Below are 25,186 nucleotides of genomic sequence, written 5' to 3' on the forward strand. Positions count from 1 at the left end.
TCCTCTTCATTTTCTTAACTTCTCCTGCTATCTTCCCTCCCTCCCGCCTTCTCTGTTGGCTCTGGGTTCTGGTCTCCTCTACAGTCGTCTTTGGGGATCTGTTGACCTCTATTTCAGACCTCCATTACTATAGGGGCAGTGCCAGACTTTTCATACCTTCCTGCGGTGGACTTTTGTTCTCTCTATGATCCGTTCTTGCTGGACAACACAGTTCTACATGGTGCTGACAGTCTATTTCTGTCTGTTGTTCTGCATGGTAATAACAGTCTATTTCTGTCTGTTGAGATATTCTTTCCTTTTTGCAGTTGGGAAGGGTCTTCGCTTAGCTTGCGAGGTTCTTTTTCACAGCTTTTTCACTTATTTGTAGGCAGTGTCTAATTCTGTCTTTTACGATGGTGTCTTACACCATCCTCCTTATTTATTCCTGGATTTTCATCCAACGCACACTGTTCCCATACATTCACCGTTTTTTGTTGGTGGCTCCGTGTTGTCGCGGAAAAGCTTCTCCGAAGAAAACCAAAGTCAGCGCGCCGCTTGGGACTTATATGACCTCTCTGACATCACGTACGTGGACGACTTCAGGGCGGGCTTGTGTGGCGCCGTCCCCCGGTGCGCATAGGTGCTGCTGCAAAACGTTTTCCGGATCCAGTCTGAAACCTGGGGATATTCTAAGTTAAGGAATCTGCGGCTAGACAACGTCTCTACCATAAACATCGTTACCGAAGGTATGTAACTCGTACTTTGATACCAAACTTTCCAGTTTTCAGTGTAGCCATTATGGTGTTGTGGAGTCTGTAATGACAAACTCCCAGCACCATATACTCTTAATGGCAGAGTAGGGATACAGGGCTCATGCATCTGTACCCTCACCACTGGCATAGGGCACCCAGCTAGAGGAGTGACTGATGTATGCCAGGGCAGTCGTTTGGGGGCCTTGCACACAGGGATGTGGGCCATGTCGACTCTTCACTTTGTTTTGCACCAAGACGCACAGCCTGTAAAAGCAGTGTGTGTGTGTGTGTGTCAGGGTACAGGACCTCTAAGGGTGGCACAATAAGTGCTGCAGCCCCGAGGCATTCTCTGGCCATAGTTCCCTGGGTACCTGTGGTACCATTTACCAGGGGCTGACATGTGGCCAGAGATGCCAATTGGGTTTAGGCGTCCATGCAATTTTAGAGAAGGAACATATGCCCTGCGTGCCTGCTTAGCAGGAGCCCAGGGCACACTCTGTCAAAGAACATCAGCAATTCAGCTAGAAGTGGAGGCATACCGTGCAGAAAGAGGGCACTTTCTCACACCGGCTCCAGTCTCGGTTGGGGGGATCCTCCAGGAAGGGGCTGCAGGAGTCGGTTGGAGACTTGAGACATGTCAGGGATCACTAGATCCCAGGTCAGGATCTCCTGGGAGACCGCATGCTGTTGGGCCACTCTAACTCGGGCTGTGGGTGTCGGGTGCAGAGTGTTGCAGACTCGCGGATTTGGCCTTAGCCAGAGTCTGTGGGTGACCAAATCCGGTGCTCCCAGAAGACAAAGTTTTGATTTGTGAAGGAAGGGCAGGTGTAATGGGTTCTTGGGGGCTGCAGGCTGCAGATCACACTGGTATTTCGCTGTAGCAAGTAGAGGTCGGGACAGGCCGGTAGGGCTGGGGACAAGTCATTTGGTTTCCTCCTGTTCTTCAGCACAGCTCTACAGTCCTTCTTCTTTCTTGTCTGTTGCGGCAGGATACGGGGTTGCCTCTAAATACTAAATTTAGGGGCGTTACAGGTAGGTACATTTCGTGACCAATGGGTCCTTTCCTTGGGGTTGGTACACCCCCTATTATGCCACTCTCCAGTGGGAGGGAGGCTTAAGGTTCGAGGCATGTGGGCTGCTGAATTCATATCTGTGCATAGATCGCCGCCTAGTGTTGGGTCCGGATGATTGCACATTGTTGTGAAGAGTCTTCGAAGTATCACGAGATAGGTGGCTCCTCCTCTGGACTACAGTGCGCATGGGCATCCCCTCCATCCTCCGATTGTTTTTTTCCGCCATTGGGTTCGGATATCCTATCTTAGCTCTTAGAGTAGTTAGGCCTCTACTCGTCGGTATTGTTTTCATTCGGCGCCGAGTTATTTCATCGACGTTAGCCATTTGCCCTTCGACGTCCAAGGCCCAAGCGGGATCGACGATGGAACCAAAGACTTCCAATAGCCCCTTCAAGCGTTGCCCCCTGTGCAAAGCGAAGTATGCTCGCTTCGTTGTGCAACAAGTGCCTCTCTCCAACCCACGACGAAGCCACCTGTATGGCGTGTTCCAGGTTTCGCTCCAAGAAAACCCTTCGCATTCGTCAAGCAGCTCGGCTCGAGGCGCTGAAAGCGGCGCCGAACCCGTACAACATCTTCGGGACCGAAGATGAGGAGGTCGTGGACCTTGAAGCTCGGGGAGAGATATCGGATACGGCGTCGGAGCGCGAATCCGACTATGATGCGGAAGACGAACATATATTAGAAGAAGAAGAAGACGACGTCGTCGAACAGGTAGGAGACGACGAAGGGGCCCTTGGGGCCGAAGAGGATGGCTCAGAAGATGAGCTAGGCCCACAGATCGGCACCAGGGCCCATGGAGACACTTGATAAGGCTCAGGTCGCGGGATCGCCACAAGGCCTTACCCAAGACCATTCCTCTCGTTCTTCCGCCCCGCATAAAGGCCCGGCGTCGAACTATCCCAAAGAGCCATCGGTATCGACAACGCCATCACTCGATCAACGGGAATCAAAACTGAAGGCGACGGCACCGAAATCGAAACCGAAAGGGAAAGAGTCTCTCATCGGCAACAAGGCCTCGAAGCCCTCGAGCCGAAGACACAAAAGAAGGCGGTCGATGCCGACAAATGTCATGGGGACGTCGAGCCGAGGGCAGAACCGAAGATCAAGGTCAAGGTTGCCGACCCGAAACTATCGGCGCCGAGGATCGTCCACTCCGAGATGGAGAGTGACCCTCAAGAGCCAACCCATTCCCGTTGTGTCCAGAAGACTACGTCGGGGACAGGGTTTGATGCCACAACGAAGAAGGCGTCGAGGGACCGTGTCCAATCCACACCCTCTCCCTTTGTAAAGCAGAAGGTGTCGGAGTCGTTGGCACGCATCCACGACAGAGCTTCCATGCCGGGTGCAACCATAGCCCCCCAGCCGAAGACGGTCAGCACGGTGCACATCGTGTCGACGCACATCAAGTTCGGGCTCCCGCCAGCGGTGCGACCGAAGATGTTCGACGCCAAGTAAGGTCTCACCCCGCAAGACGGTGTCGACCCGAAAACAAATGTCAATGCACCGACGGAAATTCAAATGGGACTGAAAACTGTGGCAGTACCTCATGAACACGAGGATCCGAAGCAATTCATCGACGCCAACACTGGTAGACTTTCCATTTACAAGAGGAAAATAGTACCAGAGACACCAATGGAGCCATACAAGATTCCATTAAAGAGGAAAAAAGCCACGTCACCAATTCTGGTGGAACATATTCAATATTGTGCCCCAGAACCTCAGTCATTCTCACCAACACACTCTGATATGGATGTTGGAGATACTGGTGATATGGAGGACACTTATCCTGTGGACACTGACCCTGAAGATCAAACCCAACCTTGGGTGGACAATACTGGTGCAGGGGACAATACTGCTCCAGACACACAGGCATATGTGGTGAAAACATCTCCTACAGAGGATACTGCTGCTTTTAATGCATTAATTGAAAGAGCTGCTAACAATCATGACGTACAGCTCCACACTGATCCTATTGAAGACGACTTTCTAATGGATACATTCTCTACATCAGAAAGATCTGTTAAAACTCTGCCTATGCTAAAGGGGGTCCTCAAACAAGCCAATGACATTTTTAAGGAGACCACAAGGGCTAGGGTTCTCAACCCTCGAATTGAGAATAAATATAGGCCAGCTCCTGTGGACCCTGCCTATATCAGAGGACAGTTGCCTTTGGACTCATTGGTGGTTTCCAATGCTCGGGAGAGCCAACTCACAGACAACGGGTGATGCTCCTCCTCCCGACAAAGAGTCTAAGGTCTTGGAGACATCTGGAAAGAGGGTTGCTGCCCAGGCAGCTAACATCTGGAGAATTGCCAACACTCAGGCACTAATGGCTCGATACGACAGGGCGCATTATGATACCCTAGAAACACTACTACAGCACCTCCCAGATCAGTATAAGAAAGGAGCAGAGTCACTTATTCGAGAGGGGAAGCTTATTAGCAACGCTTCCATTAAGTATGCTCTTGATGCAGCTAACACTGCAGCTAGGGCCATCAACACCAGCGTCATGCTACGAAGGCATGCTTGGTTGAGAATCTCAGGATTCAAACCTGAAATACAAACCACTATCCTCAATCAACCTGTCAACCCTGACTCCCTCTTTGGCCCCGAGGTTGACACCACCTTGGAAAAACTCAAAAAAGATACGGAGACTGCAAAGTCTATGGGGGCTCTGCAATCACAGCAGTTTAGGAGTGGGTCTTTTCGTCGCTCTAGCACCAGAGGACCATCTAAGAACCAGAACTCCCAACAGTCGCAGTACACTAAAGGAGGTACACAGACCACCTATAATAAAAATAATAGAGGTGGATACCGTGGAAACAACGTCAAGGGCAGAGGCCGCGGAAACAACAGCTCCAGGTCCTCTGCCACCAACAAACAGTGACGCCTTGTCACTGCCCCCCGACCACGTAACACCTGTCGGGGGGAGACTACAGAGGTTCCTGCCAGTCTGGGAATCCATTACTACAGACAGGTGGGTGAGAGAAATTATCCAGTACGGTTATTGTCTGGAGTTCACGTCCACTCCACCCAACATACCACCAAGACACCATCATATGTCCGCCGAGCACTTGCACTTATTCCAACAGGAAGTTCTCAGTCTGCTCCACAAAGGAGCCATAGAACTCGTGCCTGCGAAAGACCGCGGATCAGGGGTATACTCACTGTATTTCCTGATCCCCAAAAAGGATGGGTCTCTCAGACCCATACTGGATTTAAGACCTCTAAACCAGTATATTCTGTCAGAGCATTTCCACATGCTCACTCTGCAACAAGTGCTGCCGTTGCTCAGTCAGGGAGACTTTCTCGCAACACTAGATCTCAAGGATGCGTATTTCCATATACCCATACACCCATCACACAGAAAATATCTCCGGGTCACTGTTCTAAATCAACATTACCAGTTCAAGGTCCTCCCTTTCGGAGTAACAACGGCACCCAGAGTGTTCACCAAGTGCCTAGCGACAGTAGCGGCACACTTAAGGAGACAGCACATACATGTCTATCCGTATCAGGACGACTGGCTTATCCAGGGAAAGTCAGCCCAGCAGTGTGCCCACCACATGTCCCGCACTATTCACCTTCTTCACAGCCTGGGATTCTCACTGAATTATCCAAAGTCCCACCTTCAACCCTCCCACGTACAGCAGTACCTAGGCGTGACCATAAACACTCTGGCAGCCACAGCACAGCCCAATTCAGTGAGGATCAACAGCATGCAGTTGCTCATAAATAAGTTCAAACCTCAACACTCACTACAGGCACGAGTGTTTATGCATTTGATAGGCATGATGGCCTCCTGCATATTCCTAGTCCCGCACGCGAGATTACATATGCGCCCACTTCAGGAGTGCTTAGCACGTCAGTGGAATCAGGCCCACGGACAGTTGAAAGACCTAGTGTTGGTGAGCGGTCGGGCATACAACTCTGCATTGGTGGAATCCACAAAACCTTTGCAAGGGCCGACCGTTCCTGGAGCCTGTTCCACAAATCATACTGACGGCGGACGCGTCTCTCCAGGGATGGGGAGCTCATGTACTCCATTACACAGTGCAAGGGCTATGGACTACGCAACAGAGGAGGATGCACATCAACCTTTTGGAACTAATGGCAATCTTCCTTGCAATGAAAGCATTCAAAGTACACTTGTGCAACAAGGTCGTGTTGATCCGAACGGACAACATGACTGCCATGTACTACATACAGAAGCAGGGAGGAACACACTCGCCACAGTTGTCTCATCTGGCTCAGAGCATGTGGAAGTGGGCCATTCAGAGGAACATCTTCCTCATGGCAGAACACCTCCCGGGCAAGGACAACCAGATGGCAGACCTGCTCAGCAGACACAGCCACCAAATGCACGAGTGGGAGATACACCCATCGGTACTCCGGCCGTACTTCCAACGGTGGGGTCATCCAGAGATAGACCTATTCGCCACAAGGGAAAACGCAAAATGTCGAAACTTTGCCGCCAGGTTCCCACATCCACAGTCGCAGGGCAATGCAATATGGATGAACTGGTCCGGCAGATTTGCGTACGCTTTTCCCCCAGCACCATTGATACCGCTGGTGGCACGCAAACTCAAGCAACACTCGATGACTCTCATTCTGGTTGCTCCAACGTGGGCACGTCAGCCGTGGTACACCACGTTTCTGGAGTTCTCCGTGGTACCGCATCAAAGGCTACGGCTCACTCCTACACTTTTAACGCAGAGCCATGGCGAAATTCAGCACCCAAATCCGCAACAGCTGAACCTAGCGATCTGGTTCCTGAGATCTTAGAGTTTGGCTACCTAAACTTGCCTCCAGACTGTATGAATATCATCAAGGAGGCAAGGAGACCCACTACCAGAGCCTGCTATGCGGCCAAGTGGAAGAGATTTGTCATGTATTATAAAAATAATGACATAAATCCACTGGATGCGTCAACTCAAAACATTATCTGTTATTTATTACACTCATACAGATGCAATCTGGCATACAATTCCATCCGTATACATTTAACCGCGCTAGCAGCTTACCTTCAGAACAGGCAGCACCTCTCACTGTTCAAAGTGCCTGCCATCAAAGCTTTCCTGGAGGGCCTCAAACGTGTGATTCCCCCCAGACACCCCCCGTCACCAGTCTGGAACCTGAATGTGGTCCTCACCAGACTCATGGGACCACCTTTTGAACCTTTACACTCCTGTGAGATTCAATTTCTAACATGGAAAGTAGCTTTCCTAGTTGCCATTACTTCTCTGAGACGAGTTAGTGAACTTCAGGCACTAACCATCCAAGAGCCATTTATACAGGTTCATGCAAACGGGGTCGTACTACGCACCAACCCTACTTTCATGCCCAAGGTAGTTTCACAGTTCCATATAAACCAATCCATAGAACTACCAGTGTTTTATCCTAATCCTGAGAATGTAGCAGAGAGAATGCTCCACACTCTTGATGTCAAACGAGCTCTCATGTACTATATTGATAGAACACAAGGTTTTAGACAGACAAAACAACTATTTGTTGCCTTTTCTCCACAGCACAAAGGCAACCCCATTTCCAAAGCAGGAATAGCTCGGTGGATTGTTAAGTGTATACAAATTGCTATGAAAAAGCTAAGCGCACGCTAACAATTCTTCCAAGAGCCCACTCCACACGAAAGGTGGGGGCCTCCATGGCTTTCCTGGGAAATATTCCTTTAGAAGAGATATGTAGAGCAGCCACATGGTCCACTATACATACCTTTACCAAACACTACTGTGTAGATGTACACTCACGACAGCAAGCAGCTGTAGGACAGGCTGTTCTCAAGACTCTCTTTCAGACTGCTGCAGCTGGCACGGGTAGCCGCCGCTAATGGAGGGGCTGCTATATAATCTATGCACAGATATGAATTCAGCAGCCCACATGCCTCGAACCGAATATGCTACTTACCAGTATGCATCTGTTCTTGGCATGTAGGGCTGCTGACATTCATATCGCCCACCCTCCTCCCTGGCGCCTGTAGCAGCTGTAGCATTCAGTAATTACTAGTTAGCATGGTCATCATTCACTGTATTACACTCCATCTATGCCACAATGGCGAAAAACAATCTGAGGATGGAGGGGATGCCCATGCGCACTGTAGTCCAGGGGAGGAGCCACCTATCTCGTGATACTTCGAAGACTCTTCCAGGACAACAATGTGCAATCATCCGGACCCAACACTAGGCGGCGATCTATGCACAGATATGAATGTCAGCAGCCCTACATGCCAAGAACAGATGCATACTGGTAAGTAGCATATTCGCTTTACTCGGGTTGGCTGGATCCCCCCATCTGCAAGATGGTGGGGACAGAGTTGTGCTTCACCTCGCCACCCCCACCTGAGGTGTGGGGTTGGCAAAGGAGGGCACAACTCTCCTCCTAACTTGGTTTTCCCGCCGATTCTCCTGCCCAAAGTGGGGGTCAGAACCGGTGGGGGCCAGTTGCTGGGAGCAGCAAATGGCTGGGGTAGCTCACAAGGGCGGCAAGCCTTTGAAGCTCCACCCTTCGTGGACTCTGCCCATCTTGGGGGGAGGAGGCTTGGCACCTTGTCCCAGGATGTGCTTTGTTTCAGGCCCCCAAGAGTGTCAGGCTCTCGACCGAGGGGTCCAGAAACGTGTCTCGTGGTGGCAGATGGCGAGTAGCCACTCAGCCAGGACACTTGTGTTAGGTCGTTTTTCAGGCGGCATCTCTGAGTGCATTTTTCATTAAATCCTGCGCTGGCATCAGTGTGGGTTTAATGTGCTGAGAAGTGTGATACCATACTTCCCAGTTTTTAGTAAAGCCATTATGCTGCTGTGGAGTTCGTATTGACAAACTCCCACCACCATATACTCTTAATGGCATTACTGCAATTATAATGTCTTACAATTGGCTTAGACACTGTAGGGGTACAGGGTTCATGCACCTGTACCCTCACTACTGCTATAGTGCACCCAGCTAGCGGGGTGGCTTACCTATGCCAGGGCAGTGGGTGTGTATGTTGGTGTGTGTATGTTGGTGTGTGTGTGTAGGGGTGTGTGTGTGTGTAGGTGTGTGTGTGTGTGTGTGTGTGTGTGTGTGTGTAGGTGTAGGTGTAGGTGTGTGTGTGTGTGTGTGTGTGTGTGTAGGTGTGTGTGGGGGTGTGTGTAGGTGGGTGTAGGTGTGTGTGTGGGGGTGTGTGTGTGTAGGTACAGGGCCTCTAAGGGTGGCACATTAAATGCTGCAGCTCTTAGGTCTTCCCTGGTCACAGTGCCCTTGGTACCTTTTACAAGGGACTTGTATGTTGCAAGAGAGTTGCCAATTGGGTTTTGCAACAGTACAGTTAAGGGAAAGAACATAGGCCCTGGGTACCTGGTTGGTAGTAACCCAGGGCACCTTCAGTCAAGCTACATGAACATTTGGCAAAAGTGAAGGGCAACCGTGCAGAATATGGCACTTTACTACCACAGGGAAACCATAAATACACTGGGCACTGGTCATTAAGAGTTCCCCAGCTATATGATGGCTTCGCTAAAACGTATGGTGTTTGGTATCAAACACCTATTCCCAGTGTTACATTTATTATGACATGCACCTGGAGGGGGCACCTAAGAGGTGCCCCCTGAAACCTACTAGTCCTCTATGTACTGGCTGACTGGTATTGTTCAGCCTGCCACCACAGACACATTTCTGACCCCATGCAAGCAAGGTATGTGACCCTGGTTTTCCCCAGACTTGGGAGATGCCATCCTCTGCCCTGAGGCCCAGGGCAGGTAGGAAATTAGCTGTGTAGTAGGTGTGTTGCACCACCAAGCTAGCCATACCTCTAAGTTATGGTGGGCTACCTGATGTGCTCCACGAAAGAAGGATTCTACCATCTTGTTTTTGGTGGAATTAGGAGCACTGCCACAGGGTTATGCCCACTCCCCACAGGAAGTGGTCATAAAGGTGTAGTAACCCCAAGTGTATGTAGCACATTGATTACTCCCCTTCACTTCCCTTAATGTCCCTAAATTCAGTATTTAGGGGTGGCCCCCTGACACCGGAAACTATGAATGCAAGAACTGTGACTAGCTGTGGAGTTGGCGCCAAACCCTCGCTGCTTGCTCCTGTCTCGACAATTGCAAACACACAACTCATCCTGCAGCTGTGCATCCTCCAAAAGCCTCGGAGGGCAGCCAGCACTTCGCAAACCAGCCAGCATCTCCCTTGAAGTTGATGAGCCACTTGCTTGCAGACACTGATCGCATCAACCTGTACCCTGATCTGCTGACACCCAGGTCAAGCGGAGAAACAGGATCCCAGGAGAAGGTCTCCGTGCTCTAGGAAGTTAGATTCATCTCCCTACCAATTTTGGAGATGCCAAGATTCACCCTGCACCAATACCCGTGGTAATAAAGCCCTAGCAGCAGCCAAGGCTTGTGTAGTGTCCAGGCCAGACACTAACACTGCCAAGACAGACCTACCGCCATGGGGCATCTGCATCACCGAGCCCAGCACCAAGTGTGGCACTGTTGACCTCTTTTATTCCCATCTCCAGGTCAACCTAAAATGTGAGAGCCTCCAACGCAAGCGATCCGCCAGACAAAACAGCTCTCCACCGAGCCCCAATGCCGGAGTCCTAGCCTACCAATGGTGCACCCTTTCTCCAGAGATTCAAGAACTGAGCCTCCCTTTGGCTTCTGCTGGACTGGTCCCTCTTGTAGGAAGCTTACTCTGTATATACTGTAACAAAGTAAGGTATAGTTTTCACAGAGTCCAGTGGATCCCTAGAGCCTTTACAGAGGCTAAAGTAGATAATACTAATGCTCTCTTTTGTGGTAGTGTGTGTGTGAGCAGTTAGGCTTATCAGAGGGCAATGCTAAGCTTTTGTTGCCTACGCACAGACCAAAAATTATTACACACACTCAATGACTAAATCGGAGACCAATGGTTTGTAAAAATATTACTTTTAGTTTATTTATTTTATATATTTTAGAAACGTTGTTGCCATTAAATACATTTTGCAATGTAAAAAGTGGACACTTAGTACATTTTTCAATCAAAACAATGTTATCCTGTGGGATGAAACGCAATCTGTAATATGCCGGTAAGTAAACAATTTATGATATTGAGCTTTTGAATGAAGAATCAGTACCAGGCAAGGTTCAGGTAAGTGACAAAATCTGCACTACCAGCTGCCCTGGGGTAGCTGGCTGCAGAGGTCAAACTCTGGATCTGTTGCCGATTTTATCTAATTGAAAAAGGGTGCAATCAAAGTGGTACTTCTTACAGGTAAGTAGAACGGTTTGGTAACCCAGTCTCCGGGGGTTAAGGTAAGCACAGGGGATGGGGGGGGCCACAAGGCAGCACCAAACGTACACCCTCAGCGGCACTGGGTGCAGAGTGCCAACACAGCATTCGGTGCCCAGTGCAACTCAGTGGTGGAGATGGGCGTACTCTAGCTCAGAATCACTGGGGAACCTTCGCAGGACTGGTGGGCCACTTGGGCTTGGGAAGTGGGTGTCTGGAGGCGGTTCCGCAGTTCCTTAGGGCAGAGCTCTTTGGTTTTAAAGTTGGTTTCTTCTTGGACAGGTCCGCTGTTCATGGGAATGTCTTGATCTTTATGGAAGGCAGGCAGTCCTCCCAGGGTTTTGGAGGTCGCTGGGTCTGCTGGACTGCACACGAGCATGCATGCTGCAGTGGCAGTTAACATAGCCTTGGTGAGAGGTTCCGTAGGAGACCCTTTTCACTCCCACTGCCCTTGGTACCAGGGGTACTATTCACTTGAGACTGTGAGGGGGAGGGTCTGAAGTTGCCAATCATGGTACAGTTTTAGGGAAGGAGCTCTGGCACAGGGGACCTGGTTGTTAAGGACCATATGCACTTTCAATCATGTTTCAGGCAAAAAGTGGGGGGGCTAACCATGTCAAAAGAGCACAGTGCTGATTAGCAAAATAATAAAATATTTTTTTAAAATTATATAACACTAGATATTGAGAAAATGTAGTAGATGAGGAACCCTTGCTACAACACTGCTGAGGTGATCAGGAAATCGCCATGGTGTCTTTTTTCAGATATATAGTTGTCTGGTAGTTTATTTACATTCATGAGTTTTAGGTTTTTTCTTCCTCTACTTATTCCGATGTTTTCCCTGTGAATGAAAGAGGCATTGCGATTAACAAGTGTGGGAACTGTTTCCAGTCGTTATATTCAAGATAACATCTTCAGTTGGAGTGCTCATACATGAACATATGTCTTGTAGTGAAGCTACTGTAATTCAGCCATTGTGACCCGGTTTCTCTTTTTTGTAGTGTTGCAGTCGTAAACTCTGTAATTGGCTCAAGGTTGCCCCCTATCGGCCGGATCAGCAGGTTGAAGAAGATGATGATTTCATGGAGGAAAGTCAAGCGAAGGGTATCCGAGTGTTGGGAATGGCATACTCCCCAGAAAGGTACGTTTTTGTAATTTGCAGGCCTAAAGACTTTGTCTGTTATGACACTATACTTTATAACGTACTTGTATTCATTACCCAGGGACCACCCAGTATTTTGCGCCCTAGTGAATGGTGAAGGTGAAGTTACAGACTTCCTGCGTCTTCCCTACTTCACCAAGAGGAGGACTGCCTGGCGAGAGGAAGAGCGAGAGCGCAAAGTGAGTACAACTGTGTTTGGAGCAATCCTGTTGTATGGGCGAGATTGATTAAGAAGGGTTACAGCCTGTTTGAAGCCTTATAGGAGTTTGCCACTCATGGTAAAAGTAATTGTGAGTAGCCAAAATCAATAACGGCCAATACATTTTGCATTCGTGGAGAACACTGTTTTGAATGTTTTAAAGATGCAGTATGATTTAACTTGAACCATGCTGGTTTCGAGAACTCTTAATCCTTTACAGAAACTCACAGTGCACCTGGGCATAGACTCCACATCAGATTGCTTTTTTCTACCTTTGTGTTTGGCTGTGCTTTTGGAGCTCTCAGACAGACCATCAAGCTGCAAAGAATAGTTGTTTAAATCCAGTGCCTGGAATTTCTTCCAACAACTTTGGAAGACCACCTCAAACAGACGATTGCTCGAGTTTGACCTAGACCTGAAGTTTGTTTTCCCCTGGCTCCAGGTCATGTAAAAATGACTTTGGGAATGGAAGGGGGTGCTATCTGGTTTATGGAAGGTATGTCCCACATATAACAGTAAAGTTTGTAGCACATGTGACTGTAGATACACATGTTGTGCATACTCCTGCCATCAAGTGTTAGGCTTGTATTTGCATGTTTTTTTTTTGTTTGTTTTTTTTAGAAGTCTTTCGAGTCATGGGATATGACATGACTCCTCCCTTAGTTGATATTTTTTTAAAAAAATGTGGCCAGCAGGTTCACACATACACAGAGAGGGCTCAGAGTTTCAACTTGTTCCAAATGTTTGTTGGGCACAAGTGATAAGAATTCGAAACAGATTTATCTGTAAGAATCAGTTTGTGTTCTTCATAAGACACTCTCCAAAGACTGATGTCTAGTGATCCAGATCTTCCATCACTTGATGAACGGATATCCCCACCAGCCCCCTATCTCAATTGTTCTTTGGCACAGGGTAACCAGCATTGTTAAAGTGTAAAGGAATTTGCATACTTCTAAAACTCCCCATAGTGCCACATCAAGTACCCGTGTTTGGACCGTCATGCATTCTACAACTTGAGCCTTGTTGTGGACCATGACAACGCCTCCTCTATGTCTTGTATTTTGCTCCAAGAAGACCTTAAGGTACTGAAGGAAGAGGTGTTGGGTGCACTGCTAAATGCACCATCAGTCGTCTGCCAAGATTCTTTGTATCTTCGGCAAAAAGGACCCCTTAGATGCCAATGAAGAAGATGACACTGGCAACACCGGCATCCCTATCAGGTCAAGCAACACCCAGCCCAGAGTTTATCTCCTCCAGCACCCTCCGAACAGAAGGCAGAGTACATCGTGCTGGCATCTAAGAAACCAGTGGCCCTAACAACCAAGACCAAAACCAAGGTCATAAGTATTGTTGACTCCGGCACTTATTCAGAGCCACACAAGAGGCCTCTTGCTGAGGTATAGCACTGCTCCAGCAGGATTCCGGCATCAAGCCCCATGCAAAAAAGACTGAAGCCTCCTGAACGTCTTCCGCATCAGACTCCACTCACCACCGAGAGGTTTTGGATTTGCGAAAAGACCGCCCATGGCCCAGGGTCCATCCCTTCTCAGCCATTGATCCCTGCATGTCGTAAGGGTGCCTAATAGTCTGACTCTCATTCAAAGCAGGTGTCAAAGGTACCATCTAAGCCAACATCATAATCATCCAAAATGCTGTTGACTTCCAAAGCACCAGAAATCAGAGAAGCCCATCCTGCAGAAACTCCAAAAAGAGCTCAGCACTGGTTAGAAACTCCTTTGCATTGATCCCATCACCAGGAAAACTTCGTGGAAATCATGTCCGGTGAAGAAAACAGAGACTCTGCCTTGCAAGAGTAGCTTGCCTTGGAGGATGAACCCTCTTCCAAATCCCCTCCGCAACCGTTACCCAAGAGACATATAGACAGGACTCTATCTGTCCCACCTATGTTTCTCCTACACCTTCACCACCACCTCCACTGACATGCTTGCGCACTAGTGTCACCTGAGGGGTCCACAAACACCTTTTTGGATCCAGGCATCCCTTTTAATCCTGCTAATCCCTGTGACAAATCTTTTAAGCCATGCTCCCCAGATGACCCCTGATATCACTACGTCGCCCCCAATACCCTTCCCCTATCACTTCGCCCTCCTTCCCCTTCTGTCCCTGGGGGACCATATCACCTGCAAAAGGGCCTCCGCTCAGGCTACGGGCGATGCACTGTTGCCTGATATGGAGAGGAAGAAGACAGATGCAGCAGGCTAGACCAACTCCAGCTGTTACAGGCTCTGTTCAGAAACAGCATAGGGGAGGAGCTAAAGCCACTACACCTCTGCACCCCTTTTCAATCAGCTGCACTTGTATCAGAGACAGCAGTAGTCCTTTTACCAGCAGGTAGAAAGAGGTTGCACCAGAAATGCCCACATGGGTAACAACAACAAAGGTAGATGTAGTGGAGGCTCAGGTAAATGAGCTTCCGTCTACAAACACTGACTTGGCCTGCTCCTCCCCCAATTACCTGTGGGGGGGCCAAGGGGGGAGGACGGGACGGACGGACACTATAAGAATTCCTCTCCCAATAAGAGAAAATCCCGTCATGGGCAGTGGTAGCGGCTTATTTGTGGGGGTGGCACTTACCTTCCCTGTCTAGGCAATTGGTTCATCAAGAGCACGGCATTCAGCAATGCCTAGTACACACTCTAGCTGCAGTCTCCTTGTTTCATGGCCTGGAGTTCATCATAAATACCACCAAGTCCCACCTTCTGCCCCTACAGGTTGACTTCTTCCTAGTGTCTGCCCTAAACACAGTCACAGGCAAAGCCTACTCCCACCAATCGAGGAAGTTGGGATTCCTGTAGCTGCTGCCCCTTTTTTCAATCCAAAAGTTTGCTTACTGTCAGGACTGTGATATACCTCCAAGGAATGGTGGCCTCTTCCAACGTCCTAGTACCCCACACCAGGCTCCCCATGCAAGCATTGCAAGAATGCCTTTAGGTAAAATGGCCACAAGCGGAGGATCACTTGGAAGATCTACTGTTGGTAATGGCTGGCACTCATCGCTCTCATGCAGTGGTAGATTAGCAACAATCTGTTGCAGGACAAGCTTTTCTCAAACCCTATCCCACAAGTGACCATTACTACGGTTGCCTCTTTTGGAGGCTGGTGGCGCATCTTGACAATATGATTGTTCATGGAGAGTGTGGCTTTCTCAATACCAGGGCTGCCACATCAACTACCTTGAGCTGCTGGCCATATGCCTAGCTATCAGTGCATTCCTTCAGGTCATTGGGGGCAAAGTAATTCTCATCAAAACACTACAACAACTGTGTATTATCTCCAGAAATAAGATGCCATACATTCTCCACCACTGTCGGTACTAAAGCTGGAGATCCGGCACTGGACCATCCACCACGACATACACCTCCTGCCGGCATACAACATTTTGGTGGATTCCAACTTTTATATATTCTTTTTAATAGTGTTATCGGTTTTGAGGTAAGTATTTGGTAGTGGGAGTGGAGGTTCTGGGGCTAGACTCAGGGGTCCCCCAGGGTCAAGGATGCACTCTAGTTGCACCCTCAGCGGCACTAGGGCGGCCGGGTGCAGAGTGCTGTTTCGACATTGGACCCCCTGTTTTCAATGGAGAACCTCTGGTTTGGAAAGACACTCCAGGCTTGGGGACGAAGGTCTTCTGGGTGCGACCACCACTTTGAGAGGTAAGTTGGGAAGTTAGGGGTTGGTTAAGCACTGTCGGTTTGGGCACACAAGGCCATGGGGCGTGGGGTGAAGGGGTGCCTTTTAGGGTCAGATCTTCTTACCAGCTCCTGGTCATGTTCAGGGGGGCCTTCTGGATTTAGGCTGCAGGCGTCGGCTGGAGGCTTGAGGCGAGTCAGGGGTTGCCGGGTCCCTGGTCAGGAATGCCGGGGTGACCTCCTCGTGGTGTTTGCCCACTCGAGCTCGGGCCGTGGACGGCGGGTGCAGAGTGGGGCGGATTCGCGGTGTCTGGCCAGAGCCAGAGGTTGCAGGTGAACATATCCAGTGTTCACGGGAGACAAAGTATTTGTAGTTGAAGGCAGGCAGGTCCTCCGGGGTTTTCGAGGCTGCTGGCTGCAGGACACGCTGGTATTTTGCAGGAGCAGGTTCGAGGGGGAGACAGGCCGGTAGGGCTGTGGCCAAGTCAGTGGGCGTCTTCCTCTTGTTAGCTGCTGCATGGCTGTTTGATCCTTCTTTTACTTTTTGCAGGTTCTTGTATGAGGAAGCAAGTTTCAGCGGTGCCCTTAAATACTAGATTTAGGGTGTTACAGGTTAGGGGCGTTACACGTAGGTAAAAGGCAGGGACCAATGGGTCCCTTCCCTGGGGTGGGTACACCCTCTATTTTGCCACCCTCCAGTGGGAGGGGCGCATGAGCCTTTCCCTGGTCATCTTCAAGATGGCGTGGACTGAGAGTTGTGCTTCATCTCGCCTCCCCCACCTGAGGGGTGGAGTTTGCAGAGGTGGGCACACCTCTCTTCCTCACTTGTTCTTCCCGACAGTTCTCCCGCCCAAAGTGGGGGGTCAGAACAAGTGGGAACCAGTGGCTGAGAGCAGCAAGTTGCCGAGAGCAGCAAGTTTCCTGGTGAAGCTCACAAGGGCGGCAAGCCTTTGAAGCTTCCCCTTCGTGAACCGTGCCCATCCTGGAGGAGGAGGCTTGGCACCTCGTCCCAGGATGTGCATTGTTTCAGGCCCCAGAGAGCAGCAGGCTCTCGACCAGGGGTCCAGAAACATGTCTGGTGGTGGCAGCTGAAAGCAGTCACTCAGCCCGGACACTAATGGTAGGTTAGTTTTCAGGGGGCATCTCTAAGATGCCCTCTGTGTGCATTTTTCATTAAATTCCACACTGGCATCAGTGTGGGTTTAATGTGCTGAGAAGTTTGATACCAAACTTCTCCGGTTTCAGCGTAGCCATTCTGGTGCTGTGGAGTTCGTAATGACAAACACCCAGCACCATATACTCTTAATGGCAGCCCTGCACTTAGTGTCTAAGAATGGACTTAGACACTGTAGGAGTACAGGGCCCATGCACCTGTACCCTCATTGCTGGTATAGTGAACCCAGCAAGAGGGGTAACTGACCTATGCCAGGTCAGTGGGTTGTAGGCATGGCACACAGGGATGTGTGCCATGTCGACTCTTCACTTTGTTCTGCACCAAAACACACAGCCTGCAAAGGCAGTGTGTGAGTGTAGTAGTACAGGACCTCTAAGGGTGGCACAATAAGTGCTGCAGCCCTTAGAGGCCTCCTCTGGTCATAGTGCTCTGGGTACCTGTGGCACCATTTACCAGTGGCTGACCTGTGGCCAGAAATGCCAATGGGGTTTAGCCTTCAGTGCAGTTTTAGGGAAAGAACATAGGCCCTGGGTACCTGATTAGCAGGACCCCAGGGCACACTCAAAGTACATCGGCAATTCAGCAAAACGTGGGGGCAACCATTTAGAAAGAGGGCACTTTCTCACAGTAACACTACTGTAATCAAATCAAAGTACATTTACAATTGCAATCCAAACTGTGTTACAATCTGTATATTTACTGCGAAGTACTTATCACTTACCTGTGTCAGGCTTGCTTGGTTCTAGGGTATAAAATACCTAAAAGAATATTTATGATACATAAACAATTGGTCTGAAGTTCAGTCTTTGAGTGTGTGAATTCATTTGCTGACTGAGCGTGTAAAACAAATGCTGAACACTTTCTTCTGATACTGCCTTACTGCTCTACCACACTACCACAAATAGAGAGTGAGATGCTATCTAACTTTACCTCTGCCTACCTTTGGGGATCCACTGGACTCTGTGCACACTATATCTCACTTTGGTATAGTATATACAGAGCCAGCTTCCCACAGATATGCCTAGATATCACACTGGGACATTTCCCAGACGAAAGGTTAGTCATTTAGTTTTTGTACGTTTGCAGTTTCTCAAGGCTTCATGCAAACCAACTCCTCACTTACAAGAATATTCAAAGAAAAGCAGTCAATGCAATCCTATCTGAGGAAATGAAGTTATCGGTTTACAGGTAAGTATTTTTTTGTGGGAGTTGAGATTCTGTGGTTAGAACCAGGGTTCCCCGTGGGTCAAGGATGTACTCTTATAACACCCTCGGCTGGGTGCAGAGTGCTGAGGCCCAATGTTATCCAATGGGGCATAGAGGGCCTCTGGTTAGTGGCTGCTAACGAGCAGGCCACAAGGTTGTTGGGCTCGGGGCAAAGCGGAATCTGATTTAGCACATAATGTGCACCCACAGCGACACAGGCGTGGCTGGGTGCAGGATGATGGGTTAGCGTTGGGTGACCTGTTGATTTCAATGGAGATTCTGCGGTCGCAACAAACACTTCTGGCTTGGGGACAAAGCTCTTCTGGAGGCGACCACTGGTTGGAGAGGTAAGTTGGGATGCCTGGGGATGCTGAAGCACCATCGGTTGGGCCACCCAAAGCCGTGAGACATCAGGTGCCGGGGTGTCTTTAGGCTTCTGGTTTTTCTTACCGGCTCCTGTCGCAGTTAGGGGGATCCTCCAGAATGGGGCTGCAGACGTCGGATGGAGACTTGAGGCAGGTCAGGGATCACTAGATCCCAGGTCAGGATCTTTGGGGAGAACTCCTCGTGGTGTTGGGCCACTCGGGCTGTGGGCATCTGGTGCAGACTCGTGGATTTGGCCGGAGCCAGAGTGTCTGGGTGAGCAAATCCGGTGCTTGCGGGAGACAAAAGTCTGGTTTGGAAAGGTCTTGGTGGCTGCTGGCTGCAGGACACACCGGGATTTTGCTGTAGTCAGTCGAGCTCGGGACAGTCCGGTAGGGCTGGTGCCAAGTCAATTGGTGCCCTCCTCCTTCCTTAGCACGGCTCTTCGGTCCTTCTTCTTCTTCCTTATTTTCTGTAAAGGCAAGGTTCGGGGTTGCCTCTAAATACCAGATTTAGAGGCGTTGCATGTAGGTACAGGTCAGGACCAATGGGTCCCTTCCTTGGGGTAGGTACACCCCCTATTATGGCACTCCAGGGGGGCATAAGCCTCACTCTGGTTGGCTGGATCCCCCCTTCTGCAAGATGGCGGGGACTGAGAGTTGTGCTTCACCTCTCCTCCCCCACCTAAGGAGTGGGGTGGGGTTGGCAAAGGTGGGCACACCTCTCCTCCTAACTTAGTTTTTCCGCTGATTCTCCCACCCAAAGTGGGGGTCAGAACCTGTGGAGGCCAGTTGCTAGGAGCAGCAAATGGCTGGGGTAGCTCACAAAGGTGGCAAGTCTTTGAAGCTTCACCTTTGTGGGCCCTGCCCCTCCTGGGTTGTGAGGCATGGCACCTGATCCCAGGATGTGCATTGTTTCAGGACCCTGAGAGCTGCAGGCTCCTGACCCAGAGATCAAAAAACATGTCTGGGGGTGGAAGTTGGCGAGCAGCCACTAAGCCAGGACACTAGAGCTGGGTTGTTTTTCAGGGGGCATCTGATGAGTGCATTTTTCATTAAATTCCACACTGGCACCAGTGTGGGTTTAAAGTGCTGAGAAGTTTGCTTCTACACTTCCCAGTTTTCAGTAAAGCCATTGTAGTGCTGTGGAGTTCGTAATGACAAACTCCCAGCACCATATACTCTTAATGGCATTACTGCACTTACAATGTCTAAGAATTGGCTTAGTCACTGTAGAAGTACAGGGGTCATGCACCTGTACCCTCACCACTGGTATAGTGCACCCAGCTTGAGGCGTGACTTACCTGTGCCAGGGCAGTGGATTGTAGGCATGGCACACAGGGACATGTGCCATATCGACTCTTCACTTTGTTCTGAACCAAAACATGCAGCCTGCAATGGCAGTGTGTGGGTGTAAAGATAGAGGGCCTGTAAGGGTGGCACAATAAGTGCTGCAGCCCTTAGACGCCTTCCCTGGTCACTGTGCCCTTGGTATCTATGGTACCTTTTACAAGGGACTTAGATGTGGCAAGAGAATTACCAATTGGGTTTAGGGAATGAACATAGGTCCTGGGTACCTGATTGGCAGGAGCCCACGGCACACTCAGTCAAAGTACATCAACAGTTTGGCAAAAAGTGGGGGCAACCATGCAAAAAAGGGGCACTTTCCTACAAGGGACTTCATTACTAATAGGATCATACTTCAGAACAAGTCTGATTGTTTACCTCGATGGGACGGAAAGAAGAGTAAAATTTGCCAACTGCTGAAACAATGTTCAGTTTCTTGGGGAGAAAAAAGTCTTAGCATTTGGTAGCTTCACTGTTCAAACTGACTATGTTCAGTTTTGCAGCGTGAATCTTTCTGGATTCACTATGCTGTGCATTATTCCGCCCTCTAGTGGTTGTGTCCGGAATTGTAGTCTTTTTTTTTTTTTTTTTTTCGTGTCCCAGGTGGGCGTCGACATACCACCATTTGGTGTCCTTCGTGACTTCAATGCATCCGTTGCCGAAGAGTTCCAGAGTTTTTATGGACTAGGCATTGAGGAAAATCGAAGAAAAGCGACAAAAATGGAAGTTTTCAGCTACACCGGACTACAGACCAGTTGACCGGGATGACGAGGGAGAAGATTTACGACCAAGACCTCGACGTTCTACGGAGAATGCGCTCGCAGGGGACTCCCTGAGCACGGGGATGGACAAAACACCGTTCAAGTTTTGCACCATTTGTCACCACAAATACGCCCAGAAGGACCAGTATCCAGTCTGCAACCTCTGCCTGCTGCTCGACCACAGCAGCGAAGACTGCAGCGCGTGCTCAGCGTTTACACCCAAGACCCTCAGAGTAAGGGAGAAGTAGAGCAGGGCGAACCACAACATGCAGGGGCAGGGGCCACCTCCATTGCTCCGAGACTTGGGCCTCTCCAGTGGAGAAAAAGACAACATCGCTGAGGGACCGGAGGACACTGCAGTCGTCGAGGTCCATAAGAAGACGTCGAAGGAGGTAAGAGAGTAGTCGACCCCTAAACACTTGAGCAACACTCGAAAGGGTGAAGCTAAAGCCCCGAGCGACTCTCATAGAAGTGAAGCTAAGTCATCGAAGGGAGCATTGCCGCCAAAACACTCGACGAAGGCAACAGCAACCAAGGACAGTCAGCCGAGCGGATCCTTTGAAAAGGACTCCCAATCGGCGAAAGCCCTCGAAAAACCAAGATCGTTGAAGGTTGCCCTCGAAAAGGACACCTCGGCATTGAGAAAGGAAGGGGCAACATCGTCGACTATGGCCCCGAAGAGAGGCACTCCAACCCTCGACGCCGGACATGCCGCCGAGATGGAGAAGAAGAAAAGGAGGCTCGAGGCCGAAATGGTGAGCATCCTGCAGCGGAAAAGGAGGTTCGACGAGAAGATGAGCCAATACACCATCCCGCCGAAACCCGTGCTCGAAGTCGAAAGATACTACAAGGATGCCGAACCGCCGAAAATGCCCGAACCAGTCGAGGAACAGGGGGACGAAGACTTATTTTGAGGGAGAAGGCAACTAAGTTCTGCAGTCCTACCGGTACTCGACGTCCTCGGAGGCACAAGACCTAGAATGGCAAGATCTCGACGCAGAATCGCCGGAAAAAGGGATAGATACTTAACCTTCGAGGCCCTCCCCGCCAGACGACATAGGGATCTACAACATGGTCGTCCAAAAGGCTGCACAGACGTATGGAGTGAAAATAGAGGAGGAGAAGCCCAAGGCATGTTTTCTCCTGGAGACTTTACTGCTTCAACAAACTAGGAGCCAATTCCTGCCCATGCTCATTAGTGTGCTGGATCAAGGAAGAGAGGCCTTTAAGGATCCAGCAGTATGCAAGGCTGTGATGCCAAGAACGGAGAAGAAGTATAAACATTCTTCAAAGGACCCTGCATACATCCAAGGGTCCGTACCAGCCGACTCCATAATTGCAGCAATGGCTAGGAAACTCCAACGCCCTGATCAACAGGCATGCATACCAACATTGTGATGAAGTGGGGCAGCTCCTAAAGCATCTACCAGAACAGTACCAACAAAGAGCAGCTCACCTGGTAGAAGAAGACAAAAGCATGGCGAACACATGCCTAAAATCAGCATTGGATGCTGCAGAAACATCAAGCAGACTAATGATGATAGGGGTGACAGATAGACACACATGGCTCAGAATTTCAGGATTCAAGCCAGAGGTGCAAAGCAACATCCTGTGTACACCTTTAAACAGAGAGCTACTGTTCAGCACACCGGTGGACGACAAGTTGACGCAGCTCAAGAAGGACAACGAGATAGAAAGATCCATGGGAGCGTTGCAGTTCAGAGGGATGAGAAGGGACACACCCACAAGAAGGCCAGGTGGTAGAGGAGGCAACGTGCCTACCACATCGCTTCAGACGTTCCAGCAAGGCTACCAAGGGAACAATCCAAGGCCAGCAGCAGCAAGGACAGCAGCAGCAGAACTGGCAGTATCGGCCCCGGGGACGGTCCTTTCGAGGGCGCGGAAACGGACGAGGACAAACACGAAGGGGAGGCCGACAGCCTTAATCCAAGTGACTTCACCAGGAAACAGACCCCCACCTGAGCAACACCTCGGGTGGGCAGAAAGAAATGAAGAAAAACTGCAGCCGAGCGTTCAACAACAAACAGTACCTCGAACACTCAACACCGGTAGGGGGAAGAATAAAAGACTTCATCCAGGAATGGAGGAAGGTTACATCGGACAAATGGATACTAAACATCATACAATACGGATACTGTATAGAGTTAGAAAAACAACCTCTGTACAGAAAGCCAAGAAGCAAGGCACACTCAGCGAAGGAGCTCTCACTCTTACAACTAGCTCTTACAACTAGAAGCGCAAGAACTGCTCAGCAAGGAAGCAATACAGGTGGTGCCCAAAAACCAAAGTATCAAAGGGGTTTACTCAACTTACTTCCTGGTGCCAAAGGTGGACGAAACACTAAGACCTATCCTGGATCTCAGGTTCCTAAACAAATTCATAAAAACTCAAAGATTAAAGATGACTTCCCTACCAGAGGTAATACCACAAATACAACAAGGAGACTTCATGGCTACTATAGATTTAAAGAACGCATACTTGCACATCCCCATCAACCACAAACACAGGCGCCTGCTAAGGTTTGTGATCAACGAAAGCCACTACCAGTTCACTGTACTGGCATTCGGCCTAAAATCCGCAGCAGGTGTTTACGAAATGTCTAGCGGCTGTCGCAAGGAATACACGTATACCCCTATCTCGACGACTGGCTCGTAAAGGCAAGTTCGTACAGCCAATACAAACTACACATCCAGCAGGTCATACTAACGCTGATACGACTGGGATTCTCGATCCAGTGGGAGAAATCATCAACAGAACCGAAGCAAATCAAAATATTCTAAGGGGCAGAGATTAACACCATACAGGCCAAAGTGTTCCCCAGCAGGAAGAGAACATTGGCGTTACTGAAGGAAACACGTCATTACCGCAAGGAGCAAGTTCTGACGGTGAGGACGGTGAGCAAGCTGATGGGAATGATGGCATCCTGCATTCACTTAGTTCAAAATATTCGACTGCACATGAGGCCATTCCAGGAATGGATACATCAGCAATGGTCACAGGCAGCTGGGAGTTGGGAAGATCTAGTGGTTGCCACACATGCAGTGTATCAGGAAATAGCATGGTGGAACGAACAAAACATATCACAGGGGAAAACATTCACACAATTAACTCCAACAGTAGTGACTGTCACAAAGGATGCCTCCCAGCTGGGGTGGGGCGCACACATGAACAAACTCAAGGTGAGGGAGCTATGGTCGCAACAGGATGCTGTTAAGCACATCAATTACCTGGAACTAAAAACAGGGTTCCTAGCCTTAAAAGCCTTTCAGAAGGAGCTGTACTGAAACAGGGTGTTGATCCAAACAGACACCACAACCATGTTCTACATCAATAAACAAGGAGGAACACAGTTAGTAACGCTATCGGGGCTAGCACAGGAGATATGGACATGGGCTATTACACTGAGGATAGACCTACTGGCAATACATCTCCCAGGGAAGGACAATGTGGAAGCAGGCAGACTCAGCAGGCAGACGTCAGCATCCCACGATTGGGAGATCAACCAACAGGAATTACAGAAAGTATTGCTGAAGTGGGGTACACCAAAAATTGACTTATTTGCTTCACACCAAAATGCCAACACTTTGCTTCCAGACAACCAGACCATCTGTCACAAGGGAATGCGCTATGGATAAGTTGGTCAAAGACATTTGCATACGCTTTACCCCCAATACCACTGATACACAGGGTACTAAAAAATGCAGGATCAGCAGCATGTTACTGATACTAATAGCACCTCAGTGGGCCAGACAGTCATGGTTCTCACAAATAGTGGAGATGGCGCGAGCACCAGCATACAGATTCCCAAAACAAAGGGACTTATTAACAATGCAGAACAGGAGGGTGCTTGTGAGAAAGTGCCATCTTTCTTCCATGGTATGCCCCCACTTTTTATTGTTGATGTACTTTGACTGAGTGTGCCCTGGGCTCCTGCCAATCAGGTGCCCAGGGCCTGTGTACCTTCCCTGAAACTGCATTGAAGCCTAAACCCAATTGGCATCTCTGGCCACATGTCAGCCCCTGGTAAATGGTACCATAGGTACCCAGGGCACTGTGACCAGAGAAGGCCCCTAAGGGCTGCAGCACTTATTGTGCCACCCTTTGAGACCCTGACACACACACACTGCCTTTGCAGGCTGAGTGTCTTGGTGCAGAACAAAACAGTCGACATGGCACACATCCCTGTGTGCCATGCCCACAAACACACTGCCCTGGCATACCTCAGTCACCCCTCTA

At 49.6% G+C, this 25,186-nt stretch overlaps 1 protein-coding gene across 1 annotated transcript in view; it reads left to right on the top strand.

Moving 5' to 3' along the window:
• Positions 1 to 25,186, top strand: part of SUPT6H (SPT6 homolog, histone chaperone and transcription elongation factor) — a 1,106,805-nt gene that overhangs the window by 573,849 nt on the left and 507,770 nt on the right. The window contains exons 18-19 of the mRNA XM_085649126.1: positions 12,070 to 12,209; positions 12,292 to 12,409. Of these exons, the coding sequence (XP_085505252.1) occupies positions 12,070 to 12,209; positions 12,292 to 12,409 (258 nt within the window). The remainder of the gene's footprint in view (positions 1 to 12,069; positions 12,210 to 12,291; positions 12,410 to 25,186) is intronic.

This window comes from Triturus cristatus, chromosome 3_2 (genome assembly GCF_964204655.1).
Source record: "Triturus cristatus chromosome 3_2, aTriCri1.1, whole genome shotgun sequence".
NCBI lineage: Eukaryota > Metazoa > Chordata > Amphibia > Caudata > Salamandridae > Triturus > Triturus cristatus.